The sequence below is a fragment of the Sinohyriopsis cumingii genome, chromosome 11, assembly GCF_028554795.1.
Source record: "Sinohyriopsis cumingii isolate HCF-2022 chromosome 11, ASM2855479v2, whole genome shotgun sequence".
Taxonomy (NCBI): Eukaryota; Metazoa; Mollusca; class Bivalvia; order Unionida; family Unionidae; genus Sinohyriopsis; species Sinohyriopsis cumingii.
Window position 1 is genome coordinate 107,742,138 of NC_142971.1, and position 22,128 is coordinate 107,764,265.

The following is a 22,128-nucleotide window of genomic DNA, read 5'->3' on the forward strand; positions in this document are numbered from 1 at the left end:
TCTTGGGACACGAAAAAATACTTTTTTTTCGTGTCCTAAGACATAGGCATGTAAAAAAAATTACTTTTGCTGAACCGACAATTATAAATTTGTTATAAAGATCTATGATTGGTTTTGTTATTATTTTGCATGTGCATATTTTCTGATTTCTCCAACACAAAATTAAATAAAGGTAAATATGGACTTCAAAATTTGTGGACCAGCTGAGTTTACCCTGGAGATTTTATTGTTGTGGTTTATTTTTTGTTCTGGTTTATTTTTTTATTTTTTTATTGTTGTAGAAGTAACAAAAGTCATTAATTTGCATGAATAATGTTTAAACCTAACATTCTATTTTGTGAAGAAGCGAATTCTTTCTAGTAAAGTAATTATTTTGTCACAACAATAATTCACAGGTGATACAACAGAACATGTAGGACTTTTCTTATTTAGAAGAAATGAAAATCGAAGATATAATGTAATAACTGGGAGTTCTCTGCAAATATCAGAAGATATTATGAAACTGGGAGGTAGGCATGGAGGGTCTTTTTTTTCTCCTCCCAGTGTGAAAGTTGACAGGTATGGTGTAAGGTCACTTACATCAAAGCAAACTAAATCTCAGCTTTTACAGTATTAGCTAAAATTTTCAAAGCATTATTTCAGAAACTTCATTATCGTATTTTGGAGATATCATTAAAAATTAGCACAATGATACCCATGATTCGACTTCACAGGATGTACTTAATTCAGTGCGTAATCAAACCTACAATGTACATGCTGTGGCGCCATTATGTAAATACTTTCATTAGCCTAATTGCGAGTGCTGAATTGAACCGTATTGTTGTCCGTTATGTTGTCAATTTGGGATTACATTTTAATGAGTTAGGTACAGTGGAACCCCGCTGTAACGCGATAATTGGGGTCCAAAGAATTGGATCACATTAACAGTGGGGTCATGTTAATGTGGGATTTTACAATATTTTAATTTTGTCAGAGAACAACACATTACTATCATGCCGTTGTGGCATGCAATTCATCCATGCATGTAATTCCATCAAAAAATTGCACACAGATTTAAAATATTCAATACTTGTCACAGATCATTGTGTCTGAATTCAACATCTAATATACACCATGAACAGAGTATTAACACCGTTTACTTACTGTATGATATCGTACTGTCGTGGCATGCAGTTCATCCATAATACATGTATGTGTGTGTGTGTGTGATTTGGATTTTTAACATAGCTTTAACAATTTTTCAGTCATATCGCTATGATGTCTACAGTGTGACAGTTTATAGTGATGTCTAGCACTGGGGCATCATGTCGTAGACATGTAGCATGATGTCCCACCCAGTCATATTATCCTGACACCAGGCCAACCAGCCCTAACACTAACCTCTTAATGCTGAGCGCCAAGCGAGGCAGCTGTTAGTACCACTTTGTGAGGCCTTTGGTATGACTTGACCGGGGATCGAACCCATGACCTCCCTATCTGAGGTGGATGCTCTAACCACTAGGCCACCGGAGCGGTCCATAATACATGTAATTCCATTGCAAAAATTGCATACATATTTAAACTATTCAGCAATTTTGTCACAGATCATTACGTGTCTGAATTCAATGGGAAAAATTAACAGCAAAATTAGGTTAAGAAAGATGAAGCACATGTACAGTTCATTATGTTCCAAGATCTATGAACAATGTCTGTACAAATTTCATACTGCTAAAATTTTATCAAATGCATTTCCGTGTACCTTTCTCCATTGTAAATTCCCTATAATTAACACTTGTATGCCTATTCATGTGAATGACTACAGAAGAATAACAAACAACACATGCTTTCAGGTGCATATAACCTTTACTTCAGCTTTTGTGAATATCAAAAGAAACATGTGAAAAATACTTTTATAAAGATTTTTAAGCTGAAGGCATGTAAAATTTCATACCCTTTCAATTTCCAGCCAATAAAGTGGACATTATTTACTGGTCAAATGATTGCGTCTAATAACACCACCAAGCCCAGCAAACATGTTGGCGGCTTTCGTTTTTTTATGTTTATTAAATTGTGAGAATCTTTTATCAACCACCACATGGTCTATTGCTTGGTTGTGTATGCAGTTAAAGAAGGAACACGTTGGCTATTGTTTGAGCAATGGCTGTATACAGAATTAATTGAATACAATCACAAAAATGACTTACTGGCTTTACTCATGGATCAGTAATAAGTAACATTTCCGATGTTTATTTCTGGCATAACACTGCAAGAACCTGGTGAAACTGTTAAATTTCAGGAACCATGCCACGATCGTGTTATATTCGAATTCATACATGATCTCTTCCCCAAAATGATAATACATTTTTTATGCACTATTTCATTTACTTTAAACTAAAATATTTTTCCGGGTACGAGGAAAATAAAAAACATGTATTTAAAATTTCAGAAAAACGCCATGTCGTATTATATTTGAATTCATACACGATCTCTTCCCCAAAATGATAATAAATTTTTAAAAAATCATTTCATGTAACATTGAGAAAAATTTTTTTATATGAAATTTAGGGAGCCATGCCACAACTGTGTTATATCTGAATTCACATTATCGGGGGCACGTTATAGCAGGGTCGCACTGAATTTACAATTTCAAGGCAAAGTAAAAACATATATACTGGTACAATGATATAGAAAGTCCAATGCAATAATGCATAAACAAACAATAATTGAGTCAGAAGAGAGAGGTAGTGTTACAGCAATTTGCAATTGCTAAAGTCTTGTCATTGTTCAGTCAAATTATATACAAATTTAAATTAGGCAGAAACATAAGGAAACAGAAAGTTAAATAAATTACTTTTCAAACAAGTTTACACCATTTCGTTTTAATATTCATGCACGAAAACCTCAAGATAAGTATACATGTAATTTTTGTTTATATAAGTTTGCCTAAATAAATGCATTTAGAACTTACTTCTCACATCTTGAGATGTCTTGGAGTTGTGGGTCAGCTTATACATGGGTCATGCACATTTTAGTGTTTATACCTCTTCAGTTTGGGGGTTGGCTTATACGCAAACGGGCTTATATGTGAGTATATACAGTAATGATATTCCATAGGATACTTGGCAGAGAATGGTTTAATCTCAACCTGAATGTATCTTCTTATAAACATTTATGCATACCAGAATCGATTGACATGGCTGGACAGTACACAATGTAATACCTAGCATTCTTGAAGCTAAACATGAAATTTAAAACTCCAACTCAAAAGTTCAGACACACATCAACTAGATTCCCAATCTGCAGATATACAATTTGAATAGTATGCAGAAATTTCTCTGCATAAAGAATTATTTTTCAAACATGTCATTTGGCCTGGTGATCAATGTTTTCGAGATGGAGTTGAAGATTTGGCATTCAATCAGAAAATATGTTATATTTAAAACATCAATTATGACTGGCTGAGAATGGGTAAAATCTTGCACTTAGGCCTGTAACTGTACAAAATCTCATCAAACATTTAAATCAACCTTATTTTGTAACTTTAATCTATCTCCCCTTCAGTTTAACCAAAGAAGATTCTAACAAATTTGACATTCGTCAAGTTTATCTTACCCAAAGGCATCAAGGAAGCACACAACCCATGAAGATATATACAGCTGGTCTGTTGTTTAAGCTTGGACAGATTACATTTTTTTTATTGTCTTCTATTTTTCAGCAAAAGCATATACATGCAAGTAACAAGAGAAGCACACTCCCTACTACTGGCTTTTTTCACACTCTTGTAACAAGAATGCTGAAATAAGATTAAATTAGGAAAGGTGACTCTATTTTTCCACAAATGTTTGGGTCATCTGAGTCTACAATCATGCAGGGGATATAATATATATATACTTACTCAAGGAAAAAGGAGACAAGGGAAACCCCAACCACTATCAGATCAAGGATATTGAAAGCACTGCGACAGAATGAGTCCTTGTGTAGCACCAGTCCATAAGTTATGATCTAAAATGTAGAAAAGCTGCTATAATAATAAATATGAAATAAGCGTACAAGAAAGTTTGAATCACATCTGTACAGAGTAAAACAGTGCATGTATCGAGGGGGCACTTCCCAGTAAAAGTGAAAGAATAACGAAGAACAATAACATTATTGCATGATATTATCAGGGGCAGGTTTTACAATTTGTGGACAGGAAATGTTTTTACATTGGCTACAGAAATCATTTTTTGCATGAATGTTGAAAACACATTTTGGAATCATGATATTTTAAATGGAAAATTTAGTCTTTTCTGACTCTGTATTTTCAGCTGGTTCCTCTTATGAAGCATAGCATGAGAGAAACTGAAAATATACAAACAGAAATAATTTTTTTTTAGCTGAATGGATACAGAGCTGACATGCGTTCCCATAAGATCTTGCTCTGCAAGCGTCACTGTGGTCTCTATAAGCATTCCCTTTATATTCCAATAGATAGATGTTTTGATGATTAATGAAAATATTTCCCAGGAGGAAATTTAGTTTTACATGTCTTTCAAATGACAAACAAATGTTTCTTGGGACAAACTTGGTACAGCATGTCTTGGAGGAAAATTCATGTAAAATTTTCTACAAATGGAGAGATGTTTCTGAATGGGAAATAAGTGATAAGCTTCTCTTTGGTTGCTATAGGAACCCATTAGGTCTTGAGGAGGATATCTACAGCAAAATTTTAATGAATCGTGATTAAGAACATTTATGCAAAGTTAGTTTGTCTAAAAAGAATCAAATTTTACAATACACATCAGAATTAGAAGAAATTTAAATACATTGAGCTTAATAACTATACTGTTCATTAAATTGGAATTTTTTTCTTGTTTCCACATAAAAATGAAATTAGAAACAGAAAAAAATACTTACCTTGATGATAATCTCTATTGTAAATACACTAGTGAATATGTAGTCAAAATAATTCAACACCTGGAAAGATAAAAAGTCTCAATACAGAAGTGCACCTTAGTTCATGTTTATGATAGATGGTATAAGATTTAAGCTTTTGTGTGGAAACAAACAAAAAAAGAAAACAGGCAGATGTACAAACACTATATCATCATAAGCTCTGCTTTTTGGCTTAAGTTGCTGTTAGTGATGATATGTCATCTTACCGTTGTGATGTTAGTTAAGTCATTATGATATAATAACAACCAAGGGTTTGAGGGCAGTTCAAAATGGCCATTATTTACATCCAAAGTTATTTCTAGCATGCAGTGAAAAAAGCTGAGGATATTCAGATTTACTTAAAAAGCAAAGTCGATAATAGTTTATGTATAAGTTTATTTTTGGGTGAAGATTTGGCAGATAGGTAATGGACATGACAAATTTGTGTTTCATAAATTAGAGGCCTGAACAGCAGAATTAACAGATCATCGATGTACAAGCAATAAATACTGACAATGGTCCTTCAGAAATGCTACAAATCAGCATGTCAACATACCTTATTTCTATAGGAGTTACTGTCTAAAGGGTCTTCAGCTGCTAACATAGCACTGCTGATGAGAATGCATGCAAGTACGGTGTTACTGAAGTATGAGTGATTACAAAACTTGTGGCAGAACACTCGGAATCTGAAATGAAATCATTTTGCATGATTAAGATTAGCAATACCAACTGCTCTGTACTGTTAATAATAAGAAACATTTTTTCAATTGTCTCACCTTATTCAACAAAGCAAAGTCTTAAACCAAACAAGGTAATCTTATAAAGAGTTCTTAACAGTTGAAAAATCTGGTGGCATGTCAATACAGATCAACCAAGTTTAAAGAAGAGACCCATGTGGACCTGAGATTGCTTATCTGACTGACATCTATCTTCAAGCCCAATGCAAAACAATTGGGTTATGAAACAAGGATTTGTGGGATACTTTTTGTTGGCTCTTCTTCAAATTCTCTTGACTGATTAAGAAACCAGAATCATTTAGAGATGGCATATCCCCATGGCCCCTAGCTTTGTGAAAAAAAACAAATCCAAACTAAAAGTGCCCTATGATCTGGCCTTCTCTGTCTGTATATACTAATGCTAATACAGTGTGGTCTAGCTATTTACTTTGTATAATACAGTGTGATCCTGCCATAGCACACTCTGTTATAACATGAATTTGGATATAACACGATTGTGGCTTGGCTCCTGAAATTTCATATACATGTATTTTTCTCGTATAAGAAAAGTAATGTGTAAAAAGTTTATCATTTTGAGGAAGAGATCGTGCAAGAATGTAATAGAAGATAATCGTGGCATGGCTCCTGCAATTTCATATACACGTGTTTTTCTCATACACAAAAAATGTTTTTTCTTTTTAAAGTATGAAAAATAATGTGTAAAATGTTTATTCAGGGATCACACTGAGCTTCACCAATGCTGTAAATTGTGATTTATTTTCCTTACTGGCAACAAAATATACCATCCAGCGATTTTTGGCCCCTGACATTATTGACTATTTAACTTGTATATACAACCTTAGGTCTGGAGTGAAGAAATTCAGAAGTAACATGAAGGTAAGCCACAAATGTGACATAAAAAGTACTGGAATTTATCTACTGTTAGATAAACAAATTATTTGTTCATATTGATAAACCATCCTAACAGTGCACTGTTAGATCACAATCTGCTTATTCCGACAATCTGACCTAAGTACTGCATGCTGTGAGATCTCCCGCTTTTTTTGGTAGTAGATATTTCTGGTAGTGGAGATCAAATGGACAAGGTACAATCTTATAATGGATCTTTTGGATGAAATAGTGTCAGAATATTGGCCACTGACTAGTAATTAATATATTTTTACTGACCTTTGTATGAACCGCTCTGGTGGCCTAGTGGTAAGAGCGTCTTCCTCGTATGCAGGAGGTCGTAGGTTCAATCCCCGGCCGAGTCATACCAAAGACTTACAAAAAATAGTACTAACAGCTGCCTCGCTTGGCGCTCAGCATTAAGAGGTTAGTGTTAGGACTGGTTGGCCTGGTGTCCGGATAATGTGACTGGGTGGGACATAATGCTACATGTCTGCGGCATGATGCCCCAGTGCTAGACATCACTATAAACTGCCACACTGCAGACATCGTAGTGATATGACTGAAAAATTGTTAAAACTACGTTAAAAGTCAAAATCACACACACACACACCCAGACTTTTGTTCATGGAGTGCAAGTAAAATTTTCTTCTTTTCACTCAAGGAATTTAATTCTTCTGAACACTCATATTTCTTTTATTAATGATTGTCAGAACACAACACATGTGTATTCACTGTCTATTGGCCTTTTATTAAAAATGTCTGATGCATTGGTGGAAGGCAGCATCACTACGCTACCAGAAATGTAAAAAAAAACACCTCCCACAAATCCTGGAGATCAACTTGTTGGTGTATCCATTAGTCATGCTACATTGACTACCTACAATCGACCAGCTTTTGAAAGCAGGAACTGTAACTTCTACAATTGACCAAACAATGGCTAATTCCTTTTGTTTTTTAAAAGTAGCCCTGAAAAAGTTTTGCTGAAAATTTCAAAGAAAACACATTAATTTTGAAGCACCAATCATTTTGTATAGATACTAAGATAATGATAAAAAAATCAATCTCAATGTTCTACAATTACAATAAGAAATGGACATCTGTTTGATCCTCCAAAGCTGTCCTTTCACAGAAACTTTGCACCCTTCATCAAAGAAAGCCAACTACAATCTTCAATAAAAACAAAGAACCTTTCATCAAAGGAAGTCAGCACCTGACTTAAATAAAAGCAACAGAATCTGATGGATTGCTGCATTTTCCAAAGTGACTGGGACATGTTTATTGTGCTGTGAAAGTTTAATTTTTGCAGGAAAAAAATGTATGCTTAAGGTTGCTATCAAAGGTGGCATAAAATGTAAATTAAATTTCCAATCTTTTAAAACCATAGATGTCTGGCCATCAAGTTAATTGAAGATGGGGCAACTTGCAAAGAAGTTTGTTAAACTTTTTAATTTGTTCATGTTTTCATTTCTCTATTAATAGCTCATCCTCTGGGTAGCCTCAGCAAAATGATCGGTGTCTCCAGCTGAACAAAATCCAGGCCAATTTAAGTACATGTACATGTAAAAACCTATAGCTGCCATGTGCTACTTGCGACAACTGTAATGGATTGTTCATGACATTTAGATATAGATCAAAAGAAGGACTACCATTTAGTATGTATGTGTTCTTTGTTTTCTAATGGGATGTATAGTACTTGACAAATTATGTATTGTACTACACAAATGTAAGTTGTCAATATATGTGCGGTTTTCTGACTAGTTTGTCTTCATTTAATCAGAAGCACATATTTTTTTTTATCTGCTGTTATTACCCACCCATTGTGCCATATTTTAGGTAAATGCATCATCAGTCTATAACGTGGTCACAATCAACTATGGTTTCCATGGTAACATAAAAATACTGAATGCAGATAATCCTAACTATGAAAAGGCAACTCTATCCAACTTGAATGATATGTAAACCCAAGTTTTATTGTGCTATCTTCAGCCATTTCTGGTGGCTAGTCAGCATCATCTGTATAAAATTAAGAAGATCTTCATAACAGGAAGCTTATCTATAAATTTGGTAATACGACTGTTAGTGGTTTTTCAAGAAGTTATATAAAAAGCTTTCTATTTTAAGTAAGAGCACCTATACTATATTGCATAGTATCCATTTGATAATTTTAAAGGCCATCAAACAAAATTGCTATCTGTCAAATTTTATCCAAGTTTATTGAGCAGATTTTGACAAAAGTTTATTTTTTCATATTAGTAACTGCAGCTATTTACAAGCATCATTTGTAGCAGCTTGAAAGGCCTTCATACTGGGATGTATTCTGACTAATCTGGTTGAATTCTGTTAGCAGTTTTTGCATTTTTGGTACAAGTTTTATCAATCTTTAGTAACAGTGGCCACATTTAATGGCTGGCTGGCATTGTTTGTAGAAATCTGAATTTTTCCCAGGATGCTTTCTGTTGAGTTAAAGCAAATTATATTAAACATCTTTTGACAAAATGTCTTGTAGAGGTTTATCAAATTTTAGTAAATATTGTCATATTTGATAGAAGAGTGGTATAATTTATACAACCATGGGAGGCATTTATATCAAAATGCTTTCTATCAAATTCGATAAAAATGTGTTAAGTGGTTTTCAAAAGGAAATAGGTGAAATGTTTTTTTTTCTATTTCAGCAACAGTGGTCATATTGCATGGTGCATTAGTATCATTTGTATAAACTTAAAATGTGTGTATGCCAAGTCGTTTTTCTGTAAAATCTGGAAAAATTCTATCAAGCACATTTTGAGAAAACATTTAAAGCTTATATTTAGTACAAGCACCTATATCTGTTATCAGAAAAGCACAATCTGTTTTTAAAATACTTCATCACTTATGGTGAATGATTATTATGAAATCAGAATTAAATGCTTGAATAGCTTTAGTAATGACAGTCATTATCATTAATGGTACATAACTGACAGGTTTTTATGTCAGGATACTGTCAAATTTGATTGAATCTGGTCAAGTTGTTTTGGAGAAGTTATAGCAAATGTCAACATTTAACAGTCATCGCCCATTGGGTGCAGGGTTCTCACATAAGCTCACCTGGCCTTGTGACAAGATGAGCTGAATCATCAATAATTTCTGAAAATGTGTACCATTCAGTCTGTGAACAAATAAGAAAATGGCATGGTATTAATTCTGCATGCACTGGGAAAAACACTGTTGATTCCCCACATCTTAGAGAGGTTACAGTCATAACATTATTTCTTCCAAAAATATTATTTCGTTAACTTTTACTGTAAATACACTTATTTTCAAAGAAATCTGTGCATGCATGAATCGAGACAGGACTGCCAATCCAAGTGAATGTTGTGAAAATAAATCTATTTTTTCACGTGGATTGCATATCTAAATGGGAGTAATATGTACACTGAACTGCAAGACATAATTCAGTGCAAGACTGGCATTTATGCTGTTTTTGCAGTAATAGATCTGTATTTGTAATATCTGAAGTTAGATGGACATTATATATAAAAGGATACAATACTGTTACTTGCTTCCAAAGATACAGATGTTATCACAGTGGAAACTTTGAGAAACTATATATGCAATGGATGAGGACAAGGAGCAATTAAGTATCAGTTCACTTGGCATCAAATCATCTATCTCAGCAGATAAAATCAAGTGCTCAATCATCCTGACAAATATTTTTGTCTCAGCAGGCAGAAATATCCTTAATTAACCAATAACAACATAAATCTACAGTGCTCAAGGGGAGATAACTATATCCATGACCTATAACTACTTGGACATTTGGATTGTAACGTGCAAACTGGTGAAATTTCATTTTCTACAAAATTGTGAACCCAAAAATAATGTGTGAGGCAGTCAAGAAAAATAATATCTTCAATCTATACACTGGACAGGGCAATCTTAATCTTCAGAAGTAAGATTTTTATCAAGCAACCTTAATTTTCCTTAAAAACAATGAGGTTGATTCTCTTAGTCTTCATTATTGTTGTACAATTTAGTCTGAGATTTGATAAATTGTCTTCAACTACTCAATCCCTTCCAAACAAAAGAGGCAGATTATATGAGTCTTGACAGTTCTTACACAAAGTTGTCTGTGATTTAATCAACTTTACTTTAGTAAATGAAGAAAATGACACTCATCTTTACAGGTGACTGTTATCACTACAGCTTACTTGTTTCTGTGCGAGAAGATGAAGAGTGAGCTGGCTGTGGGAATGGGTTTGATTTTATCGGAAATATGAAGTTCTGACATTCGGCGGGGGCGTGCTGTCGAGACAGTCTGAGCATCATCATCCTCCCCCTCTGTTTCCTCCTCAGTTGCCACCTCTGCCTCTTCTGTTCCATCCTCTGTAACATGCATAGACACAGATTACTTCTGTCAAAAAAGGGTACTTGCTGAAACATGAGGTCTAAGTGGGCTTGAGGCCGGTTGACATATGGAAAATACCCTAATGCAAGAGCATCTGTACATGAAATCTGGGACAGTAGGATGCTTCCTGTAGAAATTTCTTCCAACAAATCTTTACATTTGCTTTACAAGGTTGTGTGTGATTTAAAATCTTCAAAGGTTTTGATGTCACATTATAAAAAAAACCTCTTTTAATATTTTCTTTATCTCTATCCCTATTTAATGGCACATCAGAATGATTTGTCATATACTGAGAACCCTTTGTACCACGATGCTTTCTGTAACATTTGTGCGAATTCTACTGAGCAGACTTGGGAGAAATTTGTTTAATTACTATTTGTAATGGAAGCTGTATCTGAAGGTGGATCAGCATCACTTGCACCAACATGAAATCCCTGCCTTCAATCAAATTTTGTCAAATTCTGCTGAGTACATTTTAAAAGAAGTAATTTCAAGGGCTTTATTAATGGTGCCTATACATGACAGCTTATCAGTATCATTTGGGGCAAAGTCTGAAAGACTTCATGCCAGGATGCTTTCTCAGATTCAGTCTCATTAATCTGAGCGGTTTGAAATGTTTAAAGTTTTTTCTCCATTTTTAGTAACAGTAGCCATATTGGATGACAAATTGGCATCAGTCGAAACAAAAACGAAAGGTCCTGATGTCTGAATGTTCCTTGTAAGGTCATGTGCAAATCTGTCAATGTTTTTTTTTTAAAGTTGTAAATAAAAATTGTGAATGGATAATGGACTATGCATGATGGATGATGCATGAAAGATGAAGGATCATACCATAAACTCGTCTGGCCTGACAAATATGTAATCCAAAAACAAATTGCTGTCTTCAATGTGAACAATTTTCTTCTATGCAGAGGTAAAATGTCAAAGTAAGTTAAGGAAATGGATCAACAAATGTTGTCCATACCGAGCAGCTAAATGTTTTTATGAAGGTGTTGCTTAGACTGGTTGTATCTCCACCATTACATAAATTGCAGAAATAATGTTACATTAGAAAAGATACAAATTTTATTGAATTTTCATTTAAAACAAAACAGCTGCAAAGAAACATTTGCACACAATTCTTATTTGTAATTTTCTTTTAATGATGGGAAAGAAATCTTTTTGGGCATTAGCTGACAATTTTAATTGTATTTTAGAAGATTACAATGTGCAGTAAAAGCTCATACAGACGTGTTCAATATTTGCCAAAGCACAAGCAGATGTGTCGAGCCATAAGCATGCTTATTAGGAATCATGGGATCAATTTGTAGGAATACAGCAGCCCGTCCTGAATGGAAAACATTCATTACAAGTAACAAACTTCCATACAAACATATTGTCTTCCTATAAGACTGTATGTACCTGGTTGGTAAGAATTAAGGTCCAGTTAGAATAAACCCATTCATCCAGTTCCAGACTCCTTAATTCCTTCATTTTTTGGGGGCCAAAATAAGAACCAAACATTATTTTTCTTCAGGAATCATTCGCATTTGTATTTTCTCTTGATTTCTGTTACCATTTTTCACCTATAAACAGTTTAACTGACTGGTTTCTTATTATGCACCTTGTTTTTGAACTATGAAACTACATTCTATGTATCTATCATATTGGTGCTGAAGTAGTTTTGTCCCTCTCTAAATTTAGAAAATACTGTTCAACATTACATAATTACATTACTACAATTCTTAATGTGGAATTAAAAAAATAAATTGTAATAATTCCACATAATCTGGATTGGATGAAATTAAAGCCAAAAAAGTGAACCCATTGTTCAGTCTTTTCCAAACATTCTCATTCAAGGCATTGATATTGTAATAAGGTTTGTCTGCCTACATGAATCTAGCATCTGTTTGATTTACCTATATTGGGTTATTCCACTTCATGATCTTTATTACCTATGCAAATTAGCACAATGGGCTCACCCACAACAGTCTTCAAACAATAACACCAGCTATTGTGAGAGCATTAAGTAATACACGAAATGGTGGTTTTTACATGACCTATTTGCCTTTTAAATGCCTCTGTTTAAACTGCCCAAAGATAGTTTTACATCAGCTCCAGTCATGACTGTCAACCTTTTACACATGCAATGTGTGATGGACATATAATGAAGTGGGTTTTCCTGTTCTATTTTCAAAGATTACTGAAAATCGTATTTTTCAAAACATGACCTTTGTAAGTAAAAAATGTGTTTGTATCAAGAAATGCCATGTTACGACAGGTCAACATCTTGAAAATAAATATCCGCTTTTTATCAGCACAATCAAAATTTTCTCATGTAAATTAGATTTTTTTGACAAGTCCAACAGGCACCTCACTAAGAATACAGGAGGGGCCCCAATCTGAAATTAGAGGAGCCCTGGGCATCAGGCTGTCAGATTTTATCTAGCACTCTTATATACGACCTTATTCCTCATTCTTCAAGAAGAAAATTGTTCTCATGATTTTAATTCCTGCTTTATTTGGTGAAGACAAAATAGACCACAAAAAAAACCCTAACAGAAGTTCTACTCAGAGGATCATTTCAGATGTGAACTGTATTTTGATGAATGTAATAGGACATCAAGAAACTCTCTTACTGACTCTGAGTCAACCATCAATACTTACTTGGTCTCGTCAAGTTGGCTAAGTCTCTATGTGAGTGGCAGGTGCTAAAATATTTTAGTAATAAGATAAAAACTGACAATCTTATTAGGAGATGATGTTTCTAATGAAAGATGATGTAAATTTTGTGTTATTATGAACACTAATTTGGATTTTTAAAAATGTTCAAATATTTTAGTATTTCCATTCCAAAGATCAAAAGTGTAAGAAAATAATTAACAAAATGGTTCTGAATGAGGTCAGAAATCCCCGACTATGTACCAACTACAAAGGTATCTATTTAGTCTCCGGATCAGCTCACACAGACAATACTCTCTACAGTTTAAGTATTTGGGGCTTCAATATCTTTTTTACCATCAATTGGGATATGTTGGTCATTTCTGTACTCCCCAGCCTCCTCCTCTTTGTCCATTATCCGCACTCGGTGCTGATCTATTGGACTCTCCTCATGGTGGCTACAATTATAAACATGTTTCTTTCAAAGCAGCATTAATTCACTTCACAATATAATTTATTCTTTCTCTGTGGACTGCTTACGCATGCAACTAATCTTTATCTTATGAACATGGTTTCAGTTTATTAAGCATACACAGAATTGATCTGTATCTTATGGTCACTTTTCAATGATTTGTACCAATTATACTTGCTTATGAGACAAGCCAACTGCAAACTGCACAGACCCAAATCTGCCATCACATAATGTGCCAGCAGATCTGGCTCTAATCCGTAGAACAAACAATACAGACCCTGATCTGCAGGCACAGTAATCCACAGATCAGGATCTTTGCTTTTTGCAGTTTGACTCGACTTATAAGTGAGTATATATGGTATCTTATGAACACTTTTCTATTATCTGTACCTTATGGACACCTGTCAATGAAATGAGCATAAATACAACTGACCTGTGTCTTATGGACACTCTTCAATGAAATGAGCACAAATACAACTGATATATATCTTATGGACACTTCAATGAATTGAGCACAAATACAACTGATCTGTATCTTATGGACACTTTTCAATGAAATGAGCATAAATACAACTGATTTGTATCTTATGGACAATTTTTAATGAAGTGAGCACAAATACAACTGATCTGTATCTTATGGACAATTTGTAATGAAGTGAGCACAAATACAACTGATATGTATCTTATGGACACACTTCAATGAAATGAGCACAAATACAACTGATATGTATCTTACAGACACTCTTCAATGAAATGAGCACAAACACAACTGATAGGTATCTTATGGACACTTTTCAATGAATTAAGCACAAATACAACTGATATATATCTTATGGACACTCTTCAATGAATTGAGCACAAATACAACTGATCTGTATCTTACGGACACTCTTCAATGAAATGAGCACAAACACAACTGATAGGTATCTTATGGACACTCTTCAATGAAATGAGCACAAATACAACTGATCTGTATCTTATGGACACTTTTCAATGAATTAAGCACAAATACAACTGATATATATCTCATGGACACTCTTCAATGAATTGAGCACAAGTACAAATGATATGTATTGTACAGACACCTTTCAATGAAATGAGTATAAATACAACTGATATGTATCTTATGGACACTCTTCAATGAATTGAGCACAAATACAACTGATCTGTATCTTATGGACACTCTTCAATGAAATGAGCACAAATACAACTGATCTGTATCTTATGGACACTCTTCAATGAAATGAGCACAAATACAACTGATCTGTATCCACGATTTTGGTATTCCACAAAAAAAGCTGAATATTTAAAAGGGGATTTTGGGGGTTCTCCAGCAAGAGGGTCTCGAGGGCAGTGCCCCCAAATGGGGGGGGTCCAAGGGGGCAGGGAGCTTCGGACCCACAGCCAAAATTGCATTTTACAATCATAAAAAACTGCTCCTGGTGCAACTTATGATCATAATATTTAACAAAATAATCATTTGAAAAACTAACAAACCTACCAAATATGTTCAACCTGACTTGAATAATTTCACAGTATTTATTGTCACATGAATTTGTTTTCCAATACTATTGGTGCTTAAGTTATTTCATGTGCATGTCAGTGTTCACATCATAATTAAGTCACAATAATTTCTCAATTTTTGCAGCAAATATATTATACTTCTCTCTTTTCATAACAAATCTGTAAAATAAACACCCAAGTACATCAACTATATACAAATTATTCCATACATTTACTTGTCCTTTTCTCCATTGGACAAAACCTGTTGATATTCCAGTCGAGCTCTTTTTGTGGCTTTGGCAAAGATTTGTTTTACCTTCCTTTTTGACTGACTTTTTTGGCTCAATGTGCAATCATTTCTTTTCATTCTCAATGAGAGCCTTTTTTCCTTTCAAGCTGGTGCTTGTATCGGTGATATGCAGTGCGCATATCCTGACAGAGAGCTACATCTGTTCTCTCATTCAAGAAATCTTTTTTTTTATAGTAATTAAATGTACTTTTTCCAGATGCCTTCTGAGCTTCAATTTTTCTGTATGCAGCTTCTTTTGTAGGTGCCGTTCCAAATTCTTCCAGCCGCGAATAACGTAGAGCAGAGGTCACAAAATGCCAATCCTCTAGCATTCAGTTTTCTTATTAACTAACCAACTGAATTTCTGTCGACTTTTTGCTCCAGCCATTCCCATTTCTATAGGTTTTTTCCTTTATCTAAACTTCTTGTGTCATGGTCTCTCAACAACTCAGGATGCCATTTTTTTGCAAGCTCGCTTCTTCTTCCATTGCCATCAGTTTTCATTACACAAAGATTCATTGGATTAAATAAAAAAATTGACCAATCAGAATACTCTTTATAAGAGTCGTGGGCTAACTAATATATGGAACAAATATGTTACAAGAGTCATTGCGAAATGGGACCAAACAAACCGTTTTTAAAAAACCGGATCGGAGATGATAAAAAATAGTCAATATCAAGAAAAATTGGATTCAAGTCAGGAGAAAAGCGAAATTTTGCTTTTAAAATGGAGAAAAATCATGTCTGCAACTGATATATATCTTATGGACACTTAAATGAATTGAGCTATAATACAACTGATCTGTATCTTATAGGGACTTTTCAATGAACTGAGCACACTCATAACTCATCCGTATCATATGGATAATTTTCAGTTAACTGAAAACACATACAAATAATCCATCTTCAGGACATTTTTTCAATTACCTGTATCTTATGGAAGCTTTTCAATAAACTGAGCACACAAACAATTGATCTGTTTCTTTTGGACAGTACAATTTGAACTGGCACATACTAATGTTCATTAATATTGTGAAAGCACTTGTTAGAAATATCAAGGAATTACTGAAAACATTTAATGATTTTCATGATGTCAACATCGGTAATCACCATTATCAACGTCTTGAAAAAAATTTTGGAAGCTCTACTGATCAGGAAACTTTAAATATTGTGCCAACGGGGGTTGCTTCTTTCAAATATCTTGGTAGCAATAATTTTTAAACTGATTTTTCACTGGGTAGCTAAACCATGAAATGGAGGTAAATCTGCTACTTGCTAGTGGGATTCTGAACCCCAGTTAAAGGCCAAGACCGTATCTACCTGTGATGGCTACGATGACTTCGGTTGCTGGGTTGTCTGCTCAAATTTTCATCTAGATCCTCTTTCACCTCCTCATCTCCATTCATCCCAACTCCTTCATCCTCCTCATTTGGCTGCTGCAAAATCAAAAACTGTGTCAAAATGGGAGAAAAAAAACCAAGATTCCCTCAATGGACTGAAAATCTTCTGGCCAAATGTAATTTCAGGGAATCCCAGGTAAGTATATTTCTTCTTTTTAACAGCAGAGCACTGAAACCTTCTCTGACAATGTGGAGAAACTTAAGCATGCCAGATTTGGTCACAAAACTATTTTCTTATGCTTGAGTTAACATGCTTACACATTACCTGTCTGTTTGGTACCAATTTCATTTAGCAACAACTAGATATCATAATATGTCTTTCAGTGAAATCGCTATGTCACTATGACTTCCAATTCTGGGGAAGTAGCTATAACAAGATTTTCAACAGGGCCACCCCAGTAGCTATGCTGGATGTCAGATCAGCCTCTTGTTCATTTAGGATCATCTAGTCATAGGAAGTCTTTTTCATGCCCAAACCCAATACAGCCATCCAAATGAGAAAAATAGCCATAACAAGATTTCAAGATGGCCACTGCACCAGCCATATTGTGGACACACTTTGTCACCATTTTCATTTTAGACGAATATGACATGATAAGAAACTTTTTGATGAAACCTCCATGTAGCTATTGTCATTCATTTTGGCGAAATAAAGATAAGAAGATTTGGCAGCCATTTCGGAAGTCAAATTGGCACTATATTTATTTAGAAACAATCAATATCATACATATATGAATGAAAACTCCATGAAAGTACGATCATCATGCAGGATGAGTAGTGATAACAAGATTTTCAAGAAGGTCACCATTGTGACCATACTGATATCCATTTTTATTTTGGGTTCACAAGGACATCAAAGAAGTTTTTCAGAAGGAAACCAACATCAATATGTCAGAAAAAGTAGCAATTATATTTTTTTAAAGCTGGCTGCCAAGTTGGCCACGGATGTCACATAAATACCACGTTTTTTTAAAACCAACTAGACTTCATATCAAGTATTTTATCAATAAAAGCCATGTCAAAACAACAATCCATTTAGGATGACAAGATTTTGAAGACAGAAGTCATATTGGAAGCTCAAAGTCATATCTGATAGATATAATGTACATTTTGGGCCAATAAGACATCATATATGAAGTCTTTTAGTGAAAATCCCATGCTGATGTGATCTTTAGTTTAAGATTAGAGATTAAGATTTTTAAGACAGATGCCATAGTGACCATATTGGATACCAGACTGGCACCATTTTATCTTAGGACAAACTATTCATGACAGGAAGTTTTTCCATGAAAACACCAATGTCAATATGATCATCCATTCAGAGGGGATATTAATAACAAGCTTTTTAAGACGGCCCCCACTGTGAAGATACTGAATGTCACATCAGCACTTCTTTATTTAGGCCCAATTATGTTTTATTCTGCTGAAAATACTATATCAATATGAACAACAAGATTTTCTAGATGGCCAACATGGTAGCCATATTGTATACCTGACTAGCATTTTGAACCACCTTGACATCATATTAAGTTTTTACATGAAAACCCACATGTCAATATAATGATCTGTTTGGGACAAGTACAAATAACATGATTTTCAAGATAGGTACCATGGATGTCAGACTGGCACCATTTTGATTATGGACCAATTAAACATCACAAGTGTTTCAGTGAAAACCCAATGTTGATATGACTATTGATTCTGGACTACTATCAATAACAAGATGTTCAATATGGCTACATTTAAGACCAACTAGACCTTACAATGAATGCGTCTGCAAAGTTTTGTGGCAATTCTCCTGGTACTTTAGGAATAGTTGTTATAACAAGTTTGCGCTAATGAATGCCAGACAGGTACAGTAAAGTAGCAAAAACAAACTAGTGCTAATGAATGCCAGATAGGTACTGTAGAGAAGTAGCAAAAACAAACTGGTCCTAATGAAAGCCAGGCAGGTACTGTAGAGAAGTAGCAAAAACAAACTGGTGTTAATGAATGCCAGATAGGTACTGTAGAGAAGTAGCAAAAACAAACTGTTGTTAATGAATGCCAAACTGGTACTGTAAAGTAGCAAAAACAAACTAGTGCTAATGAATGCCAGATAGGTACTGTAGAGAAGTAGCAAAAACAAACTGGTGTTAATGAATGCCAAACTGGTACTGTAAAGTAGCAAAAACAAACTAGTGCTAATGAATGCCAGATAGGTACTATAGAGAAGTAGCAAAAACAAACTGGTCCTAATTAAAGCCAGACAGGTACTGTAGAGAAGTAGCAAAGACAAACTGGTGCTAATGAATGCCAGACAGGTACTGTAGAGAAGTAACAAAAACAAACTGGTCCTAATTAAAGCCAGACAGGTACTGTAGAGAAGTAGCAAAGACAAACTGGTCCTAATTAAAGCCAGACAGGTACTGTAGAGAAGTAGCAAAGACAAACTGGTGCTAATGAATGCCAGACAGGTACTGTAGAGAAGTAGCAAAAACAAACTGTTGTTAATGAATGCCAAACTGGTACTGTAAAGTAGCAAAAACAAACTAGTGCTAATGAATGCCAGATAGGTACTGTAGAGAAGTAGCAAAAACAAACTGGTCCTAATTAAAGCCAGACAGGTACTGTAGAGAAGTAGCAAAGACAAACTGGTGCTAATGAATGCCAGACAGGTACTGTAGAGAAGTAGCAAAAACAAACTGTTGTTAATGAATGCCAAACTGGTACTGTAAAGTAGCAAAAACAAACTAGTGCTAATGAATGCCAGATAGGTACTGTAGAGAAGTAGCAAAAACAAACTGGTGTTAATGAATGCCAAACTGGTACTGTAAAGTAGCAAAAACAAACTAGTGCTAATGAATGCCAGATAGGTACTGTAGAGAAGTAGCAAAAACAAACTGGTGTTAATGAATGCCAAACTGGTACTGTAAAGTAGCAAAAACAAACTAGTGCTAATGAATGCCAGATAGGTACTGTAGAAAAGTAGCAAAAACAAACTAGTGTTAATGAATGCCAAACTGGTACTGTAAAGTAGCAAAAACAAACTAGTGCTAATGAATGCCAGATAGGTACTGTAGAGAAGTAGCAAAAACAAACTGGTCCTAATTAAAGCCAGACAGGTACTGTAGAGAAGTAGCAAAGACAAACTGGTGCTAATGAATGCCAGACAGGTACTGTAGAGAAGTAGCAAAAACAAACTGGTCCTAATTAAAGCCAGACAGGTACTGTAGAGAAGTAGCAAAGACAAACTGGTCCTAATTAAAGCCAGACAGGTACTGTAGAGAAGTAGCAAAGACAAACTGGTGCTAATGAATGCCAGACAGGTACTGTAGAGAAGTAGCAAAAACAAACTGTTGTTAATGAATGCCAAACTGGTACTGTAAAGTAGCAAAAACAAACTAGTGCTAATGAATGCCAGATAGGTACTGTAGAGAAGTAGCAAAAACAAACTGGTCCTAATTAAAGCCAGACAGGTACTGTAGAGAAGTAGCAAAGACAAACTGGTGCTAATGAATGCCAGATAGGTACTGTAGAGAAGTAGCAAAAACAAACTGTTGTTAATGAATGCCAAACTGGTACTGTAAAGTAGCAAAAACAAACTAGTGCTAATGAATGCCAGATAGGTACTGTAGAGAAGTAGCAAAAACAAACTGGTCCTAATTAAAGCCAGACAGGTACTGTAGAGAAGTAGCAAAGACAAACTGGTGCTAATGAATGCCAGACAGGTACTGTAGAGAAGTAGCAAAAACAAACTGTTGTTAATGAATGCCAAACTGGTACTGTAAAGTAGCAAAAACAAACTAGTGCTAATGAATGCCAGATAGGTACTGTAGAGAAGTAGCAAAAACAAACTGGTGTTAATGAATGCCAAACTGGTACTGTAAAGTAGCAAAAACAAACTAGTGCTAATGAATGCCAGATAGGTACTGTAGAGAAGTAGCAAAAACAAACTGGTGCTAATGAATTCCAGACAGGTACTGTAGAGAAGTAGCAAAGACAAACTGGTGCTAATGAATTCCAGACAGGTACTGTAGAGAAGTAGCAAAAACAAACTGGTGCTAATGAATTCCAGACAGGTACTGTAGAGAAGTAGCAAAGACAAACTGGTGCTAATGAATTCCAGACAGGTACTGTAGAGAAGTAGCAAAAACAAACTGGTGCTAATGAATTCCAGACAGGTACTGTAGAGAAGTAGCAAAGACAAACTGGTGCTAATGAATGCCAGACAGGTACTGTAGAGAAGTAGCAAAAACAAACTGGTCCTAATTAAAGCCAGACAGGTACTGTAGAGAAGTAGCAAAGACAAACTGGTGCTAATGAATGCCAGATAGGTACTGTAGAGAAGTAGCAAAAACAAACTGGTGCTAATGAATTCCAGACAGGTACTGTAGAGAAGTAGCAAAGACAAACTGGTGCTAATGAATTCCAGACAGGTACTGTAGAGAAGTAGCAAAAACAAACTGGTGCTAATGAATTCCAGACAGGTACTGTAGAGAAGTAGCAAAGACAAACTGGTGCTAATGAATTCCAGACAGGTACTGTAGAGAAGTAGCAAAAACAAACTGGTGCTAATGAATTCCAGACAGGTACTGTAGAGAAGTAGCAAAGACAAACTGGTGCTAATGAATTCCAGACATATTCTGGATGAAAGGCTACTGCATATTATATGCTTTTCTGGCCAATACAACTAAAAGTCACTACTCCTGAAATAAGCCCAAGTTACTGCAGTGTACTTTATCTCTTGTCTGCAAAATAATGCTTATACATATTGCTATACAATTTTCAAGATTCCCTGAAAAGATATTTCCAACATTATCCATGTCAACAGATGAACAAGAAAAACATCTACAGGTAAAATCAGTTATAACATGATGTTCAGGGTCCAAAGAATAACACTGCAATATAAGTGGGATTGCATTAACAAATTCCTGGAA

The 22,128-nt window shown here is 34.8% G+C and overlaps 1 protein-coding gene across 1 annotated transcript in view; it reads right to left on the reverse strand.

Moving 5' to 3' along the window:
- The window catches only part of LOC149789247 (muscle calcium channel subunit alpha-1-like), a 335,403-nt gene that overhangs the window by 143,671 nt on the left and 169,604 nt on the right, over positions 1–22,128 (reverse strand). Inside the window, exons 15-20 of the mRNA XM_089975421.1 lie at positions 17,130–17,245; positions 13,903–14,003; positions 10,709–10,883; positions 5,450–5,579; positions 4,876–4,935; positions 3,875–3,981 (exon numbers count right to left, since the gene is read on the reverse strand). Coding sequence (XP_089831547.1) covers positions 3,875–3,981; positions 4,876–4,935; positions 5,450–5,579; positions 10,709–10,883; positions 13,903–14,003; positions 17,130–17,245 — 689 coding nt within the window. The remainder of the gene's footprint in view (positions 1–3,874; positions 3,982–4,875; positions 4,936–5,449; positions 5,580–10,708; positions 10,884–13,902; positions 14,004–17,129; positions 17,246–22,128) is intronic.